The sequence below is a fragment of the Gadus chalcogrammus genome, chromosome 12 (assembly GCF_026213295.1).
Source record: "Gadus chalcogrammus isolate NIFS_2021 chromosome 12, NIFS_Gcha_1.0, whole genome shotgun sequence".
Classification (NCBI taxonomy): Eukaryota; Metazoa; Chordata; class Actinopteri; order Gadiformes; family Gadidae; genus Gadus; species Gadus chalcogrammus.
In genome coordinates, this window is record NC_079423.1 from 21,173,598 (window position 1) to 21,195,487 (window position 21,890).

Here is a 21,890-nt window from a genome sequence, read left to right on the forward strand (position 1 = left end):
TGTGTGTGTGTGTGTGTGTGTGTGTGTGTGTGTGTGTGTGTGTGGTGGTAACCGGCTCCGTGAATGAGCCGGGTTCCAAGGATCAGACACGAGGCAGCAATGGGTTAAGCCGTATTCTGCGTTTATTCAGAAGTCTCTCAGGATGCGGTGGCGCTCTAGGGTCTCCGTGAGCCTCTAGGTCTCACGTTCGTTGCGTAATCCCGGACTGTCCCTGCTCCCGCTACGTAGCCCCTCTTATGCCGGTTCCGGGTCTTCCTCCTCCCAGCCGCCAGGTGTCCCCCATCCCGCTGATTGGGGGGAAGGTCCAGGTGCTCCCTGTCGCCGGCTATTGGGTGGCGGCGGTATACCCCGTCCTCCACTGTCCCTCGGACCCGTCCGGGCCGAGGTTTCAGGGGCGGGATGCCACACTCCTCCACCGCTTGCTCAAGCCCCTGGTCTCCGGGGAACCCTCCCAGGCAGGCATCCCGGCGTGACAGGGCGTCGGCGTTGGCGTGCTCCCTGCCCGGTCGGTGGTCCACCCGGAACCTGAAATTCTGGAGAGCCAGGAACCACCGCGTCACCCTGGGACAAGACCACCCCGAGTCCCACCTCCGAGGCGTCCGTGTGCACTGTCATGGGGAGATTAAAATCAGGTGTTATTAAAACTGGCTCGGAACACACCTCCCGAAGCGTCCTGAAAGCCCAGTCCGCCACCTCCGACCAGGTGACTCGGTCTGGCAGGGCCTTACGGGTCAGGTCGTTCATCGGGCTGGCCAGCGTGGCGAACCCGGGTATGAAGCGCTGGTAGTAGCCTACCAGCCCCAAGAACGCCTTCACTCGCTTCTTGGTGCCGGGTTGAGGCCAATCCCGTATGGTGGCTACCTTACCTTCCTGCGGCCGCACGGTTCCCCTCCCTACCTGGTGCGCCGTGTACTACGAAAGGGAGGACGGTGTGCTGATATAGTCCCCCAGGGGTGGAGAACGCTGTCTTTTCTCGGGCCGCTCGGGTCAACGGCACCTGCCAGTACCCCTTGGTCAGGTCCAGGGTCGAAAGGTACCGCCCCGGCCCCAGGCGCTCGATTAGTTTGTCAACGCGGGGCATGGGTTAGGCGTCGAACTCCGACGCCTCGTTCAGCCTCCTGAAATCTTTACAAAAACGATAGGTCCCGTCTGGTTTGGGCACGAGGACCACCGGGCTGCACCAGGCGCTGCGTGACTCTTCGATCACCCCGAGCTGCAGCATTCGGCACACCTCGGTCCGTATGGCCTCCCTCCGGGCCTTCGGGATCCTGTAGGGTGTGACCCTTACCCTTAAACCCGGCGCCGTCCGGATGTCGTGGTGGGTGACCGTGGTCCTCCCTGGCAGGTCGGAGAACATGTCGCGATGCTGCATGATGACCTCATCGAGGTCGTGCCTCTGGGCCGGGCTGAGGTCCTCCCCCACCGGGACCTCCGGAATCTCCCGCCGGGCCGCCAGTGCCAGGGGAGCGGGGTCGGTGGGTTTCTGCTCCCCCCCCCTCCACTGCTTCAGGATGTTGATATGGTAGAGTTGAGTCGGCTTCCGCCTCCCTGGCTGGCGGACTCGGTAGTTCACCTCCCCCACGCGTTCCACCACCTCGTAGGGTCCCTGCCACTTGTCCAGGAACCGGCACTCCGCCGTGGGGACCAGGACCAGGTCTCCTGGCTGAAAGGTCCGCAGCTGGGCTCCCCGGTTATAGACCCTCGCCTGGGCCTGCTGCACTCGTTGGAGGTGGCCCCGAACGATGGGCCACACCCGGGCCATGCGGTCACGCACCTGCTCCACGTGATCCACGGTGGTGCGGTGGGGGGACGGCTGGCTCTCACAGGCCTCCTTCGCGATGTCCAGGATCCCGCAGGGTCTCCGACCGTACAGCAGCTCGAAGGGGGAGAATCCGGTGGACGCCTGGGGAACCTCCCGTACTGCGAACAGCACGTGGGGTAGTAGCTGGTCCCAGTTCTTCCCGTCTGCTTGCATGGCCTTTTTGAGCATCTGCTTCAGCGTCTTGTTGAAGCGCTCGACCAGGCCGTCCGTCTGGGGGTGGTAGACCGAGGTCCGGAGCTGCTTCACCTGTAGGAGCCTGAGGACCTCTTTCATCAACCCGTGACTTGAAGCACGACCCTTGATCCGTGAGCACCCCCTTCGCTATCCCTACCCGGCTGAAGAGAAGCATGAGCTCACGGGCGACTGCCTTGGCGGTGGTGGCACGCAGGGGGAGAGCCTCGGGGTACCGGGTGGCGTAATCTACTAGCACCAGGATATAGCGTGTCCCCGGCTGGTCTTGGGAAGGGGCCCCACGATGTCCAGGGCTATACGGTGTGTCTATGATTGGCATAGGAATGAGGGGGTTTCGGGCTGTGGACCGGGGGGCTACCCGCTGGCACTCGGGGCACCCCTGGCAGTGGCGCTCGACATCCCTCTTAACGCCCGGCCAATAGAACCTCGCAAGGATCCGCTCCCCGGTTTTGTCCATGCCCAGGTGGGCCCCCAGGAGGTGGGTGTGGGCCATAAAGAGCACCTTGCTAACGTAGGGGCGGGGCACCACTAGCTGCTCTCTCACTCCCCCCTCCCCTGTGGCTTCTCGGTACAACAGACCCCCCCTGGTGCTGAAGTGTGGGTGTGGTGTGTGACTCACCAGGTCTCGGGTCTGCCCGTCGTGGACCAGGACATGGCTCCAGGCGTGTTTGAGGGCCTCGTCCTGGAGCTGGGCGGTGGCGAACCGGTCGGGTTGGGACGAGCCTTCTGGTCCGTTCCTCACTGACTCCTCGTCCTCCGCCGTCAGCTCTCCCGGGGACGATGGCCGCCGGGTGGCCCCGTAGGCCTGCCGAGCCTCCCGCGCCCCTCTGCGGGGAGGGCCTCTCCGGTTCCGGGTCTCCCGCGTTGGGTCCCACAGCCGGTGAAAAATCGGGCAGTCCCTCCCAATCAACAGCGGCACCGTAACCACACTGCCGGTGTCCAGGAGGGCCTGCGTGTCCCTGCTCATTACCCGTGCCGGGATGGTCGGACTTCCGGACGTCCCCTGCGTCCAGCAGGTCGCCAGCATGCAGGCTCGGCCCGCCCCCGGGTCCGCGTAAGCCGACGGCATCGACACGTCCCGGCCCCCCCGGGCAGTAGCGAGCGATGTGGCCGAGCTGGCCGCACTCAAAGCAGCGCCGCGCCTCCCGGTTCTCCGGTAATCCGCTCGGTGGGTTGAGGGCGGGAGCCGGGGTCCCGGTTGCGTGTCCCCATGGGTCGTGGTGGGTCTCGGCGCGTCGTGGGGTGGGGGCGGGTCTGGCGCTCAGGAGCTGGGCTACCTGCCAATTCTCGAGCTGCCGGACCAGGTCGTCCACGGTGTCGGGATGGTGGTGGGCCAGCACGCGTCGGGCGTCCGGCGGGAGTCGCCGCAGGGTGCTATCTATAATCACCCGGTCGATTGGGCTGGGTCCCTCTCCCGACGCCAGCCACCACTTCACCAGCCGGCTTTGTTGGGCAACCTACGTCCGCACGGCTTCCCGCACATCAAACCGCCAATTGTGGACGCGTTGCGCGCGCGCTGTGAGGTTGTGACCATAATAGGCCAATATCGCCTGTATCGCCTGCGTCCGCCGGCAGGTCCTGGCTCGCCTGCTGGGCGGGCCCGGTGAGGAACGGCGCCACAATATGCGCCCACTGCTCCTCCGGCCAGCCTTCCCTCTGGGCGGTCCGCTCGAAGACCTCGAGGTATGCCTCCACATCGTCTTCGGGTCCCAGCATGGTGAGGCGGCTGGTCGGGGCGGCGGTCGGGGCGGCGGTCGGCATGGCGCGGACGGCGTGCTGGGTAAGCCGCAGCACGGCCTCGCGGAGCAGGGCGATGCTCTCGGTGGTCTCTTGCTGTTGTTGCTGGGCGGCCGACGCCGCGGCTCCGTCCGGGTTCTGCATGGCGGCGTAGTGGGTTCGCTCAGGCTGCCTGCATTCACCACCATGTGGTAACCGGCTCCGTGAATGAGCCGGGTTCCAAGGATCAGACACGAGGCAGCAATGGGTTAAGCCGTATTCTGCGTTTATTCAGAAGTCTCTCAGGATGCGGTGGCGCTCTAGGGTCTCCGTGAGCCTCTAGGTCTCGCGTTTGTTGCGTAATCCCGGACTGTCCCTGCTCCCGCTCCGTAGCCCCTCTTATGCCGGTTCCGGGTCTTCCTCCTCCCAGCCGCCAGGTGTCCCCCATCCCGCTGATTGGGGGGAAGGTCCAGTGTGTAATGTGTGTGTAATACCATTGTAATCGTTGGTCCTCTCGGACGATGTGATGAATGGGTGGGTGCCACTCAGGCTCCTGGCGCTCTATCTGAGAGCGCCCTACTGGAAGATGCATGCATATGGTTGTGTAGATGCGTGTGTGTGTGTGCATTCTAAATACGGTAATGATCACAGAAGGTGATGCTGAGTAGCGGGCTAATTATTGGTCATATTCTGTTTTATGGTATTCAAGCTGATAATAAAAACACTGGGAATAGAACTACTGCTACTTTTCTTCCTTATAAAGGAATATGACAAAAATTATAGCTTTAGCTTTTTTGTAATGAATAATTGTATTATTGTATTATTTGTATTATTTTTTATTATTATTATATGTATACAAAGTCATTCAAACCAGGTATTTTACAACTTATCATTGAGTCTGGTTCCAGTCTCAGTTATCAGCTTTCCTGTCTGAGAGGAAAGAACCGGTTAAGGCTCATTGTTGTACCAGAAGAGAAAGGCATGCTTTAGATGTGTAATCTGGTTAGGGCTCATTAACATGGGAATACTTCCCCTAATAGAAGGTGAACATGCAGTCTTCTTTTAGGTACCAAGGTGGAGGATTTAAAAAATATACACATCCATAGAGCAAGAGAGTATGTTAGTAATTTCTTCTCTGAAAGCCAGTATATCACTTTTCCTTCTTCTGCTATGCTCTTTGTCCTTTATGACTACCAACTGTGTGTTACATTCAACTTCATACCCAGGGAATAGCTTCAACTCCACACCGTCCTTCACCTTGGATCGCTGCGTTGTGTCTGCAGCGACACCATTTGGGCTTGTAATATTTAGCTGTAGTCCTTTTAAAGGTGGTCTGTGTAAATCCTCATATGGACTTTTGTAGAACAGACTTCTATAAAACACTTAAACAAGGTTGACACCCTCTGTGACACCACCTATCACCCACTCACCCATATATATCAATACTGCAGGGGCGGACAGAGTTCCATAGCAACATGTCAACATGAAGTCCAACTCTCGTTTGTATGCATGTGGGAGTTTTCGTGTATGTGTGTGTGTGTGGTTGTGTGTGTGTGTGTGTGTGTGTGTGCATGCTTCTGCGTCCATGTGTTTGTGAGGGTGTGTGTGTGTGTGTGTGTGTGTGTGTGTGTGTGTGTGTGTGTGTGTGTGTGTGTGTGCATCTGTGTATGTGTGTGTGTGTGTGTGTGTGTGTGTGTGTGTGTTTGGGGGGGAGGGGTTTACTGTTTATGCTATTCTGACATTCAGAACATTTACGCAACCTATTATTCATGTACCCCTCAACACACACACACACACACACACACACACACACACACACACACACACACACACACACACACACACACAACATACACACACACTCCCAAAAACACGTGGACACACATGCATGCACAGGGCCAATCACACACACGCATGAACTCAACATATCCAGAGTGTATTATGAAACAGGATCCAGTACTGTATATAAATATGAACCAGAGAGGAAGACACACACCCGCTGACCTCCATGTCTCCACTTCCACAGTTCCTGTTGTAAGAGGTAAATAGGGAGAGTGCTGCCAACCAAGGTAAAGTCACAAAAGCCCGCACGCACAGAGTGGTACTTACACATGGCCCCTAAAGGAGTAGAGGAAGGAGTGCTGTTGGGAACAGTTAAACAAAAAGACATTTATAGAAGGTTCCTTCTGAGTGGAGAAACAAAGGGGGGAAGTGAGATGACGTCGCGTAGGGAGGGAATCAGCAGGTCCCTGTTGGACCGTACGACATGCTCTAGAAACATTTTCTCATTCACACACTTGTAGCGTGCACACCCAGATGCACACACATGTGCACGCACACACACACACACACACACACACACACACCTACACACCCAGACGGCTGCACACACACGCGTACTTAGAGTAACACACACAAACTGAATGAACAAAGCCAATATCTGCGTGCTGCTCCACAAATTGCCGTTTCCTTGTTGTCTTCACTATTTTTGGAATATTTTCAATTTTCCTATTTGTTGCATGAGGATGTTTTAAATCTATTCTTATTTTGACCGGGACCTTCCGAAGTGGACGAGGTGTATGCGTCTGTTTTAACAGGCTCTCAGTCTGTCTTCTCCCACCTGTTTTGAACCGTGATGTAACACTAGCCGTGGGTGGATCGGAACACCACATCTGATCGGACGCTGTGGTAGAACGAAGCGCCTCTCTGGTGTGGTCCGTACACCAGGACCACTGAGCGCAGCCACAGCTGGATGTGTAGCCACAGAGAACACTGGAACTGAATGATCTTCTGTCTTAGTGTTTACTCGACATCTTTTCAACACAGCTTCTTGCACTAACACACACACACACGCATGGATGCACAGACACAAACAGACATGCACACAAACAAACACAAGCGCACACACAAACACACACACACATTGAAACAAGGCTAGGATAATAGTCTACAATAGAATTCCTGACAGTATCGTCTGTACCTCTTGCTATTCTCTGGTATAGTTTAGAGCAGGGGTCACCAACCTTTCTGAACCTGAGAGCTACTTCATGGGTACTGAGTCATACGAACGGCACCCAGTTCTATACACTCTTCTGAAATAACAAATTTGCTCAGTTTGCCTTTAGTTATATATTACTATTAATGATTAATGATACTCATCTATGTGAAGACATGTTAATTAATTAAGTCATGTTAATTATATCTCACAATAATTATTAACAATGACTTAAAAATGGTGGGAAAGAGTCGTTCAAGAATGAGTAGTGCTATTTTTAGAGCAGGCCTGCGGGCGCCTCATGTGGTCCTTGCGGGCGCCATGGTGCCCGCGGGCACTGTGTTGGTGACCCCTGGTTTAGAGGGATCAAAACCATATGCTTGGGGTACTTGGGGTTGGAATCCCAAGCTCCTCTCCACAACCGTCCGACAGCTCTGTCAGTATCGCCATCTACTTTTATTATTCAGAAGAGACTTGAAATCAGAGAAGAATGTAGTCACCCAACATGTTGGGCAAGATAGGGTGGACACACACACCCACACACACACATAAACTTCACATCTGGTGGGAGTTAGACCTGCCAGAGCCTGAGGGAATTTCTGCACTGGAAGGGGTGGGGAACGTACCATCAATCAAAACCTCCCCTCACCTACTATCTTTCTTTCCCTCAACCATTTAGTTTAGTCTTACTTTATCAGCAGGGGGTATATCCTGGAGAGTGTCAGGGAGGGGCTCAACCAATCAGTAATCAGAGCTTTGGTTATCAGTAACCAGAGCTTCAAGTCTTCTCTCGGTGGGGTCCCTTATGAGTCCAAGTCAGGATCCCTGCTGAATTGGGATTATCTGGTTCCAGGACTTTTGGAAGGGTACTTATTCTGCCACTTTGGGGGTTATCCTACCCCAAACTGGCCCTCAAACACTCACACGTGCACAGACACGCATGCACGCACACACATACTCACACACACATACCCATGAGGTTATAATAACGTTATTACTGTAAAGAGAAATCCTGACGCAATATGGGATACAAATTGCAAAGCTGTGGTTTCTGTGTTTGTAGCACATATAAACAGTTTAGAGACAGAGAGAGTTACATATCCTCTAAGAAACCTAGTATGGAGGAATAACAATAGGAACAGAGGATCACAACCACATATCTTTCAAGATAAAGACCAATAAACATTCAGAATCTGCTCCCTCCCAGTGGAACACTTTCGTCTATCATACATCACATGCTCCAGATCAGTGCTAATGATCGGTGTGGAAAATACGATTTTAATACTATATTACTATTTTTTGCTCTTTCCTGGATTTTAAAGTGAGCAACTGCACTGGGAGAAAGAATTCACCTTTTCTGTGGGGCGGCTGAAAGAATTCTCAGAATGACTCAAATGCAGGTTCACGCAAGGACAAAGCTTGACTAATATCACTATTTTTTTTCTAAATAAGAAAAGAACTTCAGATATTTTTCCTCAACTACGTTTGTTTCTGTAAAAGACAGAGAGGGAGGCATTGCTTCACAAAACAATACATTGACAATAGAAGAGCAGATGGAGACCGAAGCACCAGCTGATATTACTGGCAGTCTGCAAGGCCTTAGCTCATCGTAACTGTTGTAGCACGGCCAGCAAAAATCAAATGGATAGCTTTTAGCACACACAACAGAACACTGACCCGTTAGCTGAGCCAGGTGCAGTTATGTTTATGCACCCTGGATAATTAATGCAAATATTATGGCAGTCTGTGGAGAAGAGAGTTCTGTGCTTAGCTTGGTGAACCATCCGAGGGCTCATTCACCCAAACCTGGACCGCTCAGGCATAGGACCACATAAAAGTTGGGCAGAGGGGATCAGTGCAATTCCAAAATGATCAGGGACATATTGTGCCAGTTAAGCTATTAGAAAGATAATCAAATCATGCCTTCTAATAAGTTATAGTATGAGCCAACTGACATTTTTCAGACTTGCACAAGAAGTAACACAATCTTTTTACAGACAATCCCACACACACACACACACACACACACACACACACACACACACACACACACACACACACACACACACACACACACACACACACACACACACACACACACACACCAGTTTCTGATTGATAATTCAATGTTCTTTTACTCAAGTTCCCATGCAGTCAGAGGGAACATGCGCAATAGGCCAGGCTGTTTAGGATCTCCTCAGATCTTCACTTATCCATGCTGGTGTACACGGTCCGAGGCAGGAGATAAAGGCAGCTTTGAATTGGCTCTATACTTGGTGGGACTCGGGTGGTTATGGCGTTCGGAAGAGTCCGGGTTCCTATTCTAGTAATCGCAGACAGAGTTTACAGAAGGGGGGTTTGTGTTTATCAGCGTCTGCTGCATTTAGGATGAGACAAACATTCTGTGATGTATGAGTCAACTCAGCTGCTTTTAAGGCTTCCAGGATATCCATTACTCATTAGGGTGGGTTAATACATGGTAACATATACCTAAAATAGTATGCACACACACACGCGCACGCACACACACACACACACACGCACGCACGCACGCACGCACGCACGCACGCACGCACGCACGCACGCACGCACGCACGCACGCACGCACGCACGCACGCACGCGCGCGCGCGCGTGCGTGCTTCTACACGGTCAAACGTACCAGCCACATGCAGACAAGCCTTCTTTCTTAAGGAAAATCCTAAACCAGATCAAGGTAACCCATGGAGGCAGAAGACGTGGTGGAGGAGCAGTTCCGCAATCTCCCTGGCAAAGGGGAGTTTAGTAAGAGGGATGAAATGGGCCAACTTACTAAATCGATCTACAAGGGTGAGGACAACGGTGTGGCCCTTGGATGCAGGCAAACCAGTCACAAAGTCCAAAGAGATATGCGAACAGGGACGATGGGGCATGGGCAAGGGGTGCAGGAAGCTGGCAGGTGGGCGGCGAGAGGTCTTATTCTGGTTACAAACAGGACAGGCGTTGACAAAGCCCCGGACATCCTCTTCCAGTGACGGCCACCAGGACTGAGTGAAAGGACTGGCAAGGACTGAGTGAAAGGAGAGGACTGTTATAGGGAGAGCACAGGTGAAGGTGGTTGGGTTACCACTGACCCACAGCAATCACTTACATCAAGTATAATGATGCAAAACTCTAGACATGTATGCAAGGATCCTCTAGACACAGCATCAGAAAGGCTGACTACTGCAGGCCAGAGCCTCTAGATTGAAGGAGATTTGTAAAAAAGCAACAAGTAACCGAGGGCGAAGGGTCAAAGATGTCGCAATTTAAAAATATAAAGGGAAAGATTCATTGTCGAATCCAGGTTTTCAAATCCAGGTTTAGGTGTAATAACAAATAAGCTATTAAATTATCTATTAATTGATTGGGAGAAAAATAATAAATAAAGTTTTTTTTGTTTTTCATTTTTGATTTGTTAATTAATGTATCATGACAATGTTCTAATACAATGTTTTTGACCATGCAATGGGTATGGGTTTAGTTAACAAAAAACAAAATCTAAACACAATATGAATCTGTGATTGTTAAATACACATACACAGACTTATCTCTGATGGCTCTGGATCCAAAGAGTCTGAGTAGGTTTTAAGGTAAGTAGCAAGGGGTACTTAAAAGGACGGTTATATGTTGAGATTCATAATGAGTATGAACAGCAACAGAGATACAAGCAGACACACACACACTGAGATTAATAAGTGAACATCCAACTTTAACCAACCTGACATAAGATGAGGTTTCTTTAGATACTAGCGCTAACTGTGACCTCCAGTCATGTACTTAATGTTCAGATGGGGCTGATGGAGACACAGGCCAACATCCTGACTCCCCAACCTGCGGAGATCAACCCAAATGAAGGGACACCGCTCCCCCATTCACCAACACATTCCATCTGGTCTCATTTTAGATGCGTAATCACAGACCGGGGCCATCTTGAGAATAACGCAGGCAGATTTAGCACTTGGTTCAAAGTGCTATACGGCTGACATGTACTTCTTGGGGCTGGGGTTAGAATTACAAAGGTGGGGTTTTAAAGATCTGCTGCAAGCTAGAAGTGACACCTGGGTCATGAGTGTGAGCTTTCGTGCCCACGTGTGTGCTTGATGGAGGTGTGAGTGCTGGAGTGACGGAGGGTGAACCTTGTGTGTCTTTTCATCTCCTTTCCCAGGAAAGGTATTTGAAGTTTGACGCAGTTCCTCTGATCTCACATGTGGTTCGTATTTGAGGAGAAAATGCCTGCAAGATCTACAGGCAGCTCTCGAATGGATGTAAACATGTACAGTCTCACCATTTATCTCAGGTCATTTGGATTTATTTTAAAGGCATTCTCTGTTGCAGGGGCATGGTTTTGTTACATTTTACAAGCTGGAGTGTAGGTATAGTTTTTGTGTGTGTGTGTGTGCGTACGTGGTTCTCCGCAAAAAAACAGTTAACGTTTGTGTGACAATCTCCATTAGGAAAGTTGTTAACGCTTAACTACGCCAATTAACACAACGATGACAAAGATGGCTTCAAGTCAATTTGATCATGTACAGTAATCTCTCTCTCACTGGCTCTCTCTCTCTCTCTCTCATTTGTGAAGTGTAGTAAAGTCTCCCACAGATCATGGCAAACCTGTCCATTACACAACAGCGTGGGGTGGCATTTCGCCCTGCCATTGCTAACTGGCACCAGGCTTTTGGGGGGGAAAAAGCACCTCTGCTGCAGATTGTAGCAGATTGTGACAAGATGTTTGACGCTCTTTTAATCTCACTGCTGGCTACTTTCTGCATTTGGTCAAATCCAATTCAAGTGGAGCCTACTCTGTTTGTTTTTTTGATCGGTTGTGGTTGCTTTTTTGCGAGGAATGTTTATTCTAAGAAATGTTTTTATTTTAGGAAGACCAGAATCAAAAATGCAATCAAATCTATAATAACATGAAGCAAGTGTGTATATTTATAAGCGTTCTGTGTTTGTCTGTCTGTCTGTGTCAATACTAAATTAACTAACCCTCAAACTGAGGATAAACAATAGCAAAAGCATGAGAACTGCCGAGTTGTGTCTATTGTGGTAATTCTCAATCTAGACTAGAGACACTTACATTTGATCTTCATAGGAGAAAATAAATACTTAAAATGCTAGATTCTTTCCCCTGTCTAAAGTAATAGCAAATCTCAACAAAGCTTGGGAGTTGAAGACATATGCTATATATCTTCTCCTTTTCATTAATATATCAGGTTATTGATGACTAACTTTAACTAACTATAATTAATTAACTTTAGAATAAACATACAAAGTTAGCACATTTTCTGCTTACGGTTTATTATCACCGTTCTCAGTAATAACATGCGAAAGGACCAGTGTACACAACTTTTATTGAACTACAATTTAAAACCAAAACCCATGAAGCCCCTTGACAACCCCAGTGTTTAAAAGATGTCTGGTCTACCCTAGCAACAAATAAACACACCAACCAAACTCAAACATGGGAACACTTTTCTTAATTAGGAATGTGTTGATTCCAAGTAGAAACTTGCTGAAAAGGAACATCCTGGTGATTAAGATGACAAGTTACCCAATAAAAACATAGATCTGCATATTGGTGTGCATTGGTGTTTCCATAACCTACCATCCCTATTAGAGTTTGGGGGTATTTTACTGAGGCATGCTTCACGGTTGGCTAACTGACTTGCTATAATGCACCCTATCGGAGCAATTGAGGTATGGAAAGCTGGGCGGTGGTGGGAATTAACCCAGAATCCCTGTTTAACCTCTGGTTTATGTACTTTATGCCCGGTATCCTAACAACGATGTGGTGCATAGACTACCTGTTATATCTTAACATATGCACTGAACGATAACCTTAGAAGGATATTGTGCCAGGCATGTTATCAATCTGATAACATAATTTTGTATCTAAGATACACCTACAAATCTTATTTTTTCTATAACATACAGTAACAAACCTCCGGTAAAAAATATCCCATTTTAAGAAAAAAACAAAAGTAGATCTGATAAAATACAGAGACGGTAAAACACAGGAGCATATTACTGCCCTGGGGCCTGGGGAAAGAGAGGGAGATGGAGGGGTTTCTGCTCTGCTGCAAACAATATAACAGTATGAATAATGAGTTCCCTCTGTGTTGGGGCCTTAGCAAAAATAATGAAAACAACCTGTTTTAGATTAGGCCCCTCTCTCCCCTCTTACACTCACATGGGATCACAACAACACAGGGGAGCTCAATTACTTTAGGTTATATGCTGCTGCCCACAGCTATAGGTGTGTAGGTTTACAGCAAAAGTTGTGAATGACGGAGAGCGAAACCTTTGATAGTGAAAAAGAACTTGCATAGATTCTAGATTAGTGACCTGCTCCTCGTCTCCGGCAAATACTCAACCCATAATTACTTTTTCATTCTCTCAGCCTTAACTTACGTTTCACAATGAATAACAGAGAAACCGAATATGTAAATTATCCCGATGAGGAAGGTATCAGGAGCTCAAGCGCCACGAACACTCTGACCCACCTATGGATTATAGTGATGGTGGAGTAGGCTCCATTGTTGATTCATGGGGACTGTTGTCAACAAACCTGGGTCAACTGCAGCATGAATCGAGTGTTTGTGTGATTGGGATTGGAACAAAACTGCAACCTTATTGTGATATCAGACTGGTTACATAGTATTGTGCAAGAGCCTGTTTATTTATCATAGTAACAGAATATCAATTGTTATAATAGGTTAACAAAAAATAGTAATAGTTACTATAGTAAAAGAAAAGCAATAAAAAACAGTTGGGAAATGTCAACTGACAACTCAATGTCCAAGTAGCTGTCTCATTTTGAACAACCAAGAACATTTTAACCAGTAAGAGTAAACGTGTCAAACAAACTAGTTCTGTTAACCACTTGCATGAAGACTAAAGTCAAAGCCAGTATTGAGAGGCAACATTGAACATGGTGCAGCACTGACACCTGCTGATTGCCGTACGGAAAGGGCATAACAATCCATTGGTCAAAAAAAAAATATATACTTTTCATCTCCGACTTATGTACACATTACATATTATCCAATTTCTCTATTCTAAATAAACTCCTCTTCCAAAGCATACTGCATTCTAACGAGTTGGCTTCAGCTGCCTTCAACACAGTTACGCAATACCATGTGTAAGTGTTCTCTATCAGTATTAGTCCAAGTACATAACAATGCCTTCAAGCCTTTTGGATCAACCCTACCTGAGGCTTTAATACTGTAAGGGAAATCTATCACACTGAATACGCTGCCATGTAGATCATTTTCCAGATGGGGCACACCTTTTTTCAACAAGGAGTAGGGGCAAATTACTTTCTTTTATAAAATGTATGCCATACTTTACCATGGATCTAAAGAGTTGGCCATAATCTTCAAGTCCGTTCCGGCTGAAGCTCATTAGGATTCAAGCAGTGCCAACTGTCCGTTTCTCAAGCGTTTTATTTAGGTGTGAAATTGAGCTTGCCTGGATGTTGTTTCTGTCTTGTAGTGCCGTGCTGGACTGGTAAGGGGAGGGGAAGAAGAGAGACAGCATGTCTTCTCATCGCTTCTCCAGTTTCTTGAATTTTGCCTCTGAGCAGATACAAAGATTTATAAATAAATAAATAAATAATTCAACAGCATGAAATTCTCACGAAACAAAGTGCACAATATTCAAGTGAAGAGTTTTTGGTTTGGGAAACTGAGGAGGGCATGAAGAAGCCATGTGCATGGAAGACTATCTGTGAGGTAAGAGTGCCATCTGCTGTTCAAGGTTGTAATGGGCAGCACAATGTGGTTGAACTATTTTAAGGCTTCAGTATGTCCAACATACCAGAAATAGACAGGACTGACATTCAAAGAAAAGGCTCTGTGGCTCAGCTGATATACAGAAGCCTCTTTTTAGCTTTCATTATTCTCCATAATAAAGTCTCTTAATGCAATTATGTCTTTCAGTTTTCAATTACAACTGTTCAAAAAAGTGTTTTGTAAACACACTCAAAATAATTGTATAATGTCATACCAAGCTTCTTGGAGTATGCATCTAGTTTGTAAGCAGCCTGTTCCAGAGATGATACCTGTTCTTCAATTTGATTTATTTGATCCAGGTAAGGTTGAAGGCTGGCATCTGAAACACACAAAAACAATTTTCATGGCAACAAAAATCAGGTGAGTCCGTCCGTCCGGACTTATCTGGTATTGACACACCTCAGTCAATTATCGTCCGTCCGTCCGTCCGTCCGTCCGTCCGTCCGTCCACACACACACACACACACACACACACACACACACACACACACACACACACACACACACACACACACACACACACACACACACACACACACACACACACACACACACACACACACAGTACTTTTTAGCGTACAGCAGCACGTGGTATAGCATGTATCATCCAACAGAAGTCCGACGTTGCTGGGTTACTCCAAGACGCGTTGGTTAAGTATTAGTATACTACAACCATAACAGACGCACATTCTTCAGAGTTCAGAGGTGCCATGTCTATGCTATTCGGATCATAGACATTGCAATGGATATAAGATAGTAAATTGTATCTCAAGGTTGTACCCAATATAAATATTCAAGTATTCACATAAATGAACACGCACTGCCACAGTGGTAGTGTGTACGAGTACTTCTCAGGTCCAGTCAAATGCTTGATTTCTGGTATTGACACACCTCAGCCAGAAAATAAAAACAAATGACTTTCTAGCAAATTAAACACAATATTAGAACATGACCTGTTGGCTGATTTTATGGCCTATATTGGCCTATCACAGATATATCGTATCGGCATATATGTTTGCCAATATGAAAGCTTAATAAATGTTGTTGATTTATAAATGTCATTTCATCCCTTTATAAATCCTCTACTTTTATGGTTGAACCTCCAAATTCTTAAACTGAGTATATCCACATAAACACTCCCAACAATAACTGTTTGACATTATGGTATGGGTGAAGGTTGGTAGCTCCTCCCCATACAGTTCATTGGTTCCTTTAGCTCAGGATTTGCATGTTATGTTGTGGGTGAGCCACAAATCCCAAGGAACTGCTCCACTCCTAGCATTGATACAATATTGTATCAACCGATATATAAACCAATATATCTTCACCTAGATAGCCAGTCATCTGCATAGCCACCCTGTCCCACCCCACCTACTTATTGTATGTTGTGCGTCCTGGCACTTAATGTATGTACTTATTGTATGTTGTATTAAGTTATAGTACTTAGTTGTGAAGCATCTTATCCTAGCTATCATTGTTGCATACGGGGAATGGGTTAACCTAGCAATTGTTGGTGCTTGTACTTGATTCTACGAACATCCTATATAACTATACCGACAACGATATATAGTTTCATTTTCTTCTGACAAATGTACTTATTGTAAGTCGCTTTGGATAAAGGCGTCTGCTAAATGACACACACACACACACACACACACACACACACACACACACACACACACACACACACACACACACACACACACACACACACGTGGTGGGCATCGATTATTTAATTAATCTAGATTAAAATGGCAAATGGCAAAAAATCTGTTCGTTTACCTTGACAGCGGTCAATTATACTGGGCAATGGTGATTTATCAAATATAATTCACCGCCGGAAGTTGTGAAGTGCCCATGCAAGTGAACGGAGCATAAACAAAAATAATTGACAGCTGAACGTTGGGAAGGCCCATGCAAGTGAATGGAGCAGTCTACAGCATTGAGAAGAGCCGTGTAATAATCCATAATAATGTAAGGTTTAGAAGTTAAATATTTGAAAGTTGTAGAATAAATTAATATAATTTATATTGGAGTTAATTTGCTAGAAATGTACTAAAAATTTTTAGTCAGTTAATCATTTACATATTTATGTTACACAATTATTACATATTTACATGTTTACATATTTAACACAGTCAGGATATTCTGTTGAATCTGCCTCTCTGATTCCCTCACGTTTACCTCAGTCTAAATTCTAGCTTCTGATTGGTTAGTTCAGTCACGTGAAGGGTCCGAACAAGGAAGTGTTTGAAAATAGATTAACGGCGATATTTTTTTTTATCGCACGATAAAAGTTTCCCGTTTACGCCGATAACGTCCCACCACTAATATATACACACACTTTCAATATCGGCCGATTCAGGTAATTTCTTACTCCCCAATATCTGTATCGGCCCCAAAAATCGAGTATCAGCTGATACTCGACACACACACACACACACACACACACACACACACACACACACACACACACACACACACACACACACACACACACACACACACACACACACACACACACACACACACACACACACATTTGTTGTTGAGGTCTTGCAGGTTACGGCTGATGTTGATGCTGATGTCCTTCATCTCCATGTACTTGAGACTGGTCAGCTTGTTCATGTTCTCCAGCAGCCGGTAATCCTCACATGTTGCTGTGTGGGGAGGAGGAGAAAGGTAGGAGTGGAAGCAGGATAAAAATAGTTCAATGACATTCTAGCATGTTTTGTGGTAGTCAACTCTTGTGTGAGAATGACTGTAGTACTTTTGTATTGAGGACCTTGTGTTGTTTTGCATTGCATTGCATCATTATAGCTTGTGTACTTTGTCTATTTACTGTGTTAAAATATGAGCCCCATTGTCTGTGAAAATGCATTTCCTATTTAAAGACGCAACATTACTATACATCAACTCAGATGTTTCCAGAGTTAGACGTACACAGTTTCTGCATCATCAACATTTTTGCCAGCCTCAACCAACTAGTTGGTGCTAAGGACAAACGTACTGTTCGTTTACTAAGAACATGGGGCTTAGAATAAATATTATAATCAATTGTTATTTTCAGACATTTCTACATGTGCTCAGACAAAAGGTTACAAAACTTGGTATGAACAGGGAGAAGAGCAAAAAGAAGATGAAACCTGTGAGTTCTCCTTGTAGAAATATTGCCATCTTGTCAAACATGTCAGTGCAAAGCTCATTAATGTCGGGTTCTGCAGGCTCCACAGCCTCCTCTGCCGTCTCCACTCCACCATCACCTTAACACACACACACAAAATAATTCTTACTTTTTTTTCTAAATCAATGATGTTATAACCGAGAAGGACAGCAATAGCAATCCCGTGTTATTACACCGTTGTTATCGATATCGTAGTAGAAATTAAGCGTATTGGCATAAAGTCAAGAGTAATTACAAATAAACATGCATATTGTTAGGCTATATATTGTTCATTCATTCTATACAACTATGATATGAATTTTTGTACAACACGACGACGTTATTTAAAGCACAAGGCAAGCAGAAAATAAACGGATGCATGATAAACAAGGCATAGACGTGATACGGACCAGAAATCTACAAAAGTAAAAGCATTGGACGGCTGGAAGTGTAGCCTACTTGTGGTAAGTTACCGTTCCTCTAATGTCATCGGGTAGCTAGCCAAGTTGCCTTGAACCGACATCAACTCAATACTCACTGTTCGTGCTTGGCTTCTTGAGCGCTGGTGCAAGAGGTTCCACTGCATCTTCCAAGCTCTCGCCGTGAGGGACGGTGGTTCCTGTCAGATTTAACGCAGTCGGATGGGCCATTACCACCCTGGAGATGCTGTCCATATCAGCAGCTTTCTCACCCGTTGCAGCCATTTTCTGTTGTTAGCTTTTCCTCGTCACATGATTTTAATTTCCACGTGATGTTCTTCTACACGAATGAAATCACTATGCCACACCCTTTTATTGTCAGGTGGCTAACTGATATAGTATACGCCGCGTAAAACAATTTAAAATAGATATTTTAATAATATTATCTCATAGCTGTTGATGCGCGTTACACTGATCCACACATAAATTACCTAATTATAACCGTAATTGGATTGATTGCAAAGTCAAATTAATTATATTTTTGTCCATAGCCCCTAATATCCTAACCTATATTTGAATAATAGTAGACATTTTGAAAATAAGAACCAGGCGTTATGAAAACATCCCTTTTGGGCGGGTAAGGGTGACGCACTCCACGCATCCTCGGAAACGTATGGCGCTGTTGTGGGAATCCATCGTGACAGGTTAGCAGTGGACTGTAAACATGGCGGCGTGCACGGCGACAGGGCTGTGCTCCATACCCCGCTGCTACTAGTCTGAGAGACGGAGACGCGCTGAACATGGAGACTGAAGAGGAGCAGCATATGACAACGCTCCTATGCATGGGCTTTCCAGACCCCGTTGCAATACGGAAAGCGCTTCGCTTGGCAAAGAATGATATAAACGAGGCAGTCGCTCTTCTTACGAACGAAAGCCCCGGACTTGGGTATGGTTATGAGCCGATGGAGAGTGGGCCTACCACGGGCTCGGGGACAGGAGGAGACGGGGAAAACAGCGGGCGTACTGGGACGGGGGGGTTTGATCCCCCGCCTGCATACCACGATGTAGTGGACAGCGAGGTAAGGCCAGATACAGCCTTTCTTCAACCAGCAGCAAGGGAATTCTTGGGAATGTGTGAAAGTATGCGTTATACCAGTAATTTAGCACTATAGACCAGAGGGATCGCCCATTAGGCGAAATCACTGCTAGCTTAACATCAAGTATATCTGTCAAAGCAGGAGGGAAAGGTCGAGGCATGCACTCTCAATCCAATAGACTATAACGTTGAGAACGATTGACTTGGGCGGACGAAGACCGTGTGATAAATGTAAAACCCGTTTTGAACCTGGTTCGCACTGTGGTTTGCTGTCAACTCCAAGCGGCTAACCAAGTAGCGGCTAGCTAGCCGGGACGTTATGCTGCCCGCGCGGTTCTCCGAGTAGCAGCAGTAGTACTGTGCTGGCAGGGTTAAGTTAAGGTGTAACTGGATTCACGTTTTAGTCTCAATAGGGAGTAAAATAATCAACCAAATGATTCAATACATTAACCACTGCACAGGTAAAATTTGCTTCACGTAAAAGCTATCGTTAGCCCTTGCCCCTTATCGTAAAGCAAGGCAGTGTCAACCATGGATTCCTGCATAACCTTTTCTAGTGCATTTGAGAAACCGTATGGATTTCGAAATTCTTAACATTTAGCCACTTCAAGCACGACCCAAGATCTTTGCTGTTTGTTCGTCATCTTTATGCCATTGGGAAAAAAGCTGCCCATATGTTTAAAATGCTACCATTTTATGCCATTACGACGAATCGTTTTGTCAGTATAGCAAACCACTTACTGGTCCTCTCTGGACCACTGGTTTATCCTCTTCTTTCTGGGCAGCTTGAAGACCAGTTCCATGAACAGTTCTCATTTCTAAATAACTACCTTATGACATGTTCGCTTAATATCGTACGCACTGCCTATAAGAAAGTTGTTCATACATTATGACCGCTCAAGCAAGGCTAATGGTTGAGCTGTAATGAGTTAGCAAGCAACCCGTACACCTGTTGCATTCCAACATGGCCAAAGCAAAGAAACGTTAATCATTACTACTCTAATGTTGACCTTTAAATCGTCGCACGGCACTGGTGTGTCAGCCTTCATGTATTTGTTTTATGTTACTTACTACTACTAGTGTAGAACTCAAATATTTTGAGTGAGCTCAATATGTCTTATCCAGTTATGGTCTTTCATTGCCAATGGTAGTTAATGCTAATTAGACCCTGTAGTTAAAAACGATGATACTGGAATGAGAGGAATTAACCTGATCAGGAGAAATTGAATTTGCTTAGTCTAACACTTCTGTTTGTTTACTGTCAATTGGCAACATTTCTTTTCCCTTTTAGATAATATTTCACCTTATTCCTAGTACATCAGTAGTTCTCAGCATTAAGGAAAATTACAGATTTTATTCATCTCGTCATGCAACAATTTATTCATACTTATTTTATACTTCGGCGGCCTGTCATAGTTCTTTAGCCCCATATTACGCTCCTAAATATAGTCTCTCCACAAACACACACACAAACACACACACTGCAGTATTTTGCTGAGGTGGGGGTCCCAGGGGGGTCATAAGGGTGCATGGTAACAGACTGGTGCGGGATTGGTTACCTCTCTGCTCTGTGCAGATAGAAACATGGAGATGATCCCCTTGAGAAGCCTAGCCTTTCATTCTCCCTCATTCCCTTCCTATCTGCACATTCTCATATTTTGTTTTTTGGAAAAGCCTCCCATATTCCACTTATTGCCTTTAGATACTCTTTATACAGTATATGTCACTAGTAAGTTTGATGTCTCGAGACATCTAGGTTTTAAGCAGTCATGACTCATGTGGCTCCATTAGTGACTGGAGGCGATGTTTTTTTTGTATTCGGAAATCGAATGGTTCTGATTGGGTATTCTCTCCAAAAAGTTCCCTATTGGTTGCCTTTCACTACCTTTGTCTAATGTCATCGCAGGTTTCATCTCTCATTCTCCACACCCCCTGGCATCCATCCATCCATCCATCTTTCATCTCTTTTTCACTTCAAACGGGAGAAGATGAAATGTGATACTTCTTCTTTGCATCTCCCTTTTCCATTCCTTCCTGGCTCTTGTTCAGTGTGCAGACCATCTACATATACATCAACAAGGTTATTAAATATGCAGTAAGATACGCCATGGGCATTGTTTAAAGGTAAACTGTTTCGTAGCTATGTTCATCAGCCTTTGGATAAGTTTTTCACAATTGTTTAAACACATTAATTGGAATATCAGACACAATGTGCACCTGAAACTCATGAACCAACTGCCAAACCAATTCTGCTGAACTCTAAGCACATTTTCTGCTTTAGACTCGGATGCCCATTCCAACCCACAAATTTTTCACAACACTACACACAATTCTCTATATCTTGCACACTCTTCCTGAATTCCCTCTTGGTGTTCACACAGAACACACTGCCAATCACATTTCTAAGCTCCAAAGGCTGTTGTGCAACTAGCAATCTGCAATTTGCTGTAGAGCAATCTAAAATTTGCTTTTAACTTTACGGTATTGCCTATTTTCTGTTATCTCTTTCATTTCATCCCGTTATAGTTATAGGAGGTTTATTATTACCCCAAAGGGAAACTTGGTTGCAGGAAGGTTACTGTAACAGATACGTAAAAGCATACAAGAAATACATTACTGTAAGACATCAACAATGACCAATAAAGTTACGACACGGACACACAGGCAACACACAA

General features: G+C 46.2%; 2 protein-coding genes across 7 annotated transcripts in view; one reads left to right on the plus strand and one right to left on the minus strand.

The window, feature by feature from the left end:
- Positions 1–10,664: 10,664 nt before the first annotated feature.
- bloc1s2 (biogenesis of lysosomal organelles complex-1, subunit 2) lies at positions 10,665–18,544 on the minus strand. Of its 2 annotated transcripts, none has more exons than XM_056604593.1 (5): positions 18,239–18,544; positions 17,684–17,800; positions 17,078–17,197; positions 14,752–14,856; positions 10,665–14,250 (listed from the first exon to the last, which is right to left on the minus strand). In XM_056604593.1, exons 1-5 carry the CDS (start codon positions 18,402–18,404, stop codon positions 14,189–14,191), a joined length of 570 nt encoding a protein of 189 aa, XP_056460568.1. In that variant the 5' UTR covers positions 18,405–18,544; the 3' UTR covers positions 10,665–14,188. The 2 variants fall into 2 exon arrangements, with proteins under 2 accessions (XP_056460568.1, XP_056460569.1); XM_056604594.1 differs by having other exon boundaries at positions 10,675–14,321; positions 18,239–18,527.
- A 6-nt stretch (positions 18,545–18,550) lies between these two features.
- usp24 (ubiquitin specific peptidase 24) overlaps positions 18,551–21,890 on the plus strand; it is a 63,465-nt gene continuing 60,125 nt past the window's right edge. For 3 of the 5 annotated variants that reach the window (XM_056604520.1, XM_056604519.1, XM_056604521.1), the window contains exon 1: positions 18,552–19,198. In XM_056604520.1, coding sequence (XP_056460495.1) covers positions 18,920–19,198 — 279 coding nt within the window. In that variant the 5' untranslated portion in view covers positions 18,552–18,919. Of the gene's footprint in view, positions 19,199–21,890 lie in introns of all 5 variants that reach the window. The other 2 variants (XM_056604518.1, XM_056604522.1) reach the window with 1 other exon arrangement.

What these genes read in the sequence shown, in the direction of transcription:
- bloc1s2 (XM_056604593.1), bottom strand. Translation starts at nt 18,404, where the DNA reads ATGGCTGCAACGGGTGAGAAAGCTGCTGATATGGACAGCATCTCCAGG. An exon ending in TCTACAAGGAGAACTCACAG is followed by an intron (nt 17,198 to 17,683) that starts GTTTCATCTTCT and finishes CTCCCCACACAG; the next exon opens with CAACATGTGAGGATTACCGG. An exon ending in TGCATACTCCAAGAAGCTTG is followed by an intron (nt 14,251 to 14,751) that starts GTATGACATTAT and finishes TCCCCTTACCAG; the next exon opens with TCCAGCACGGCACTACAAGA.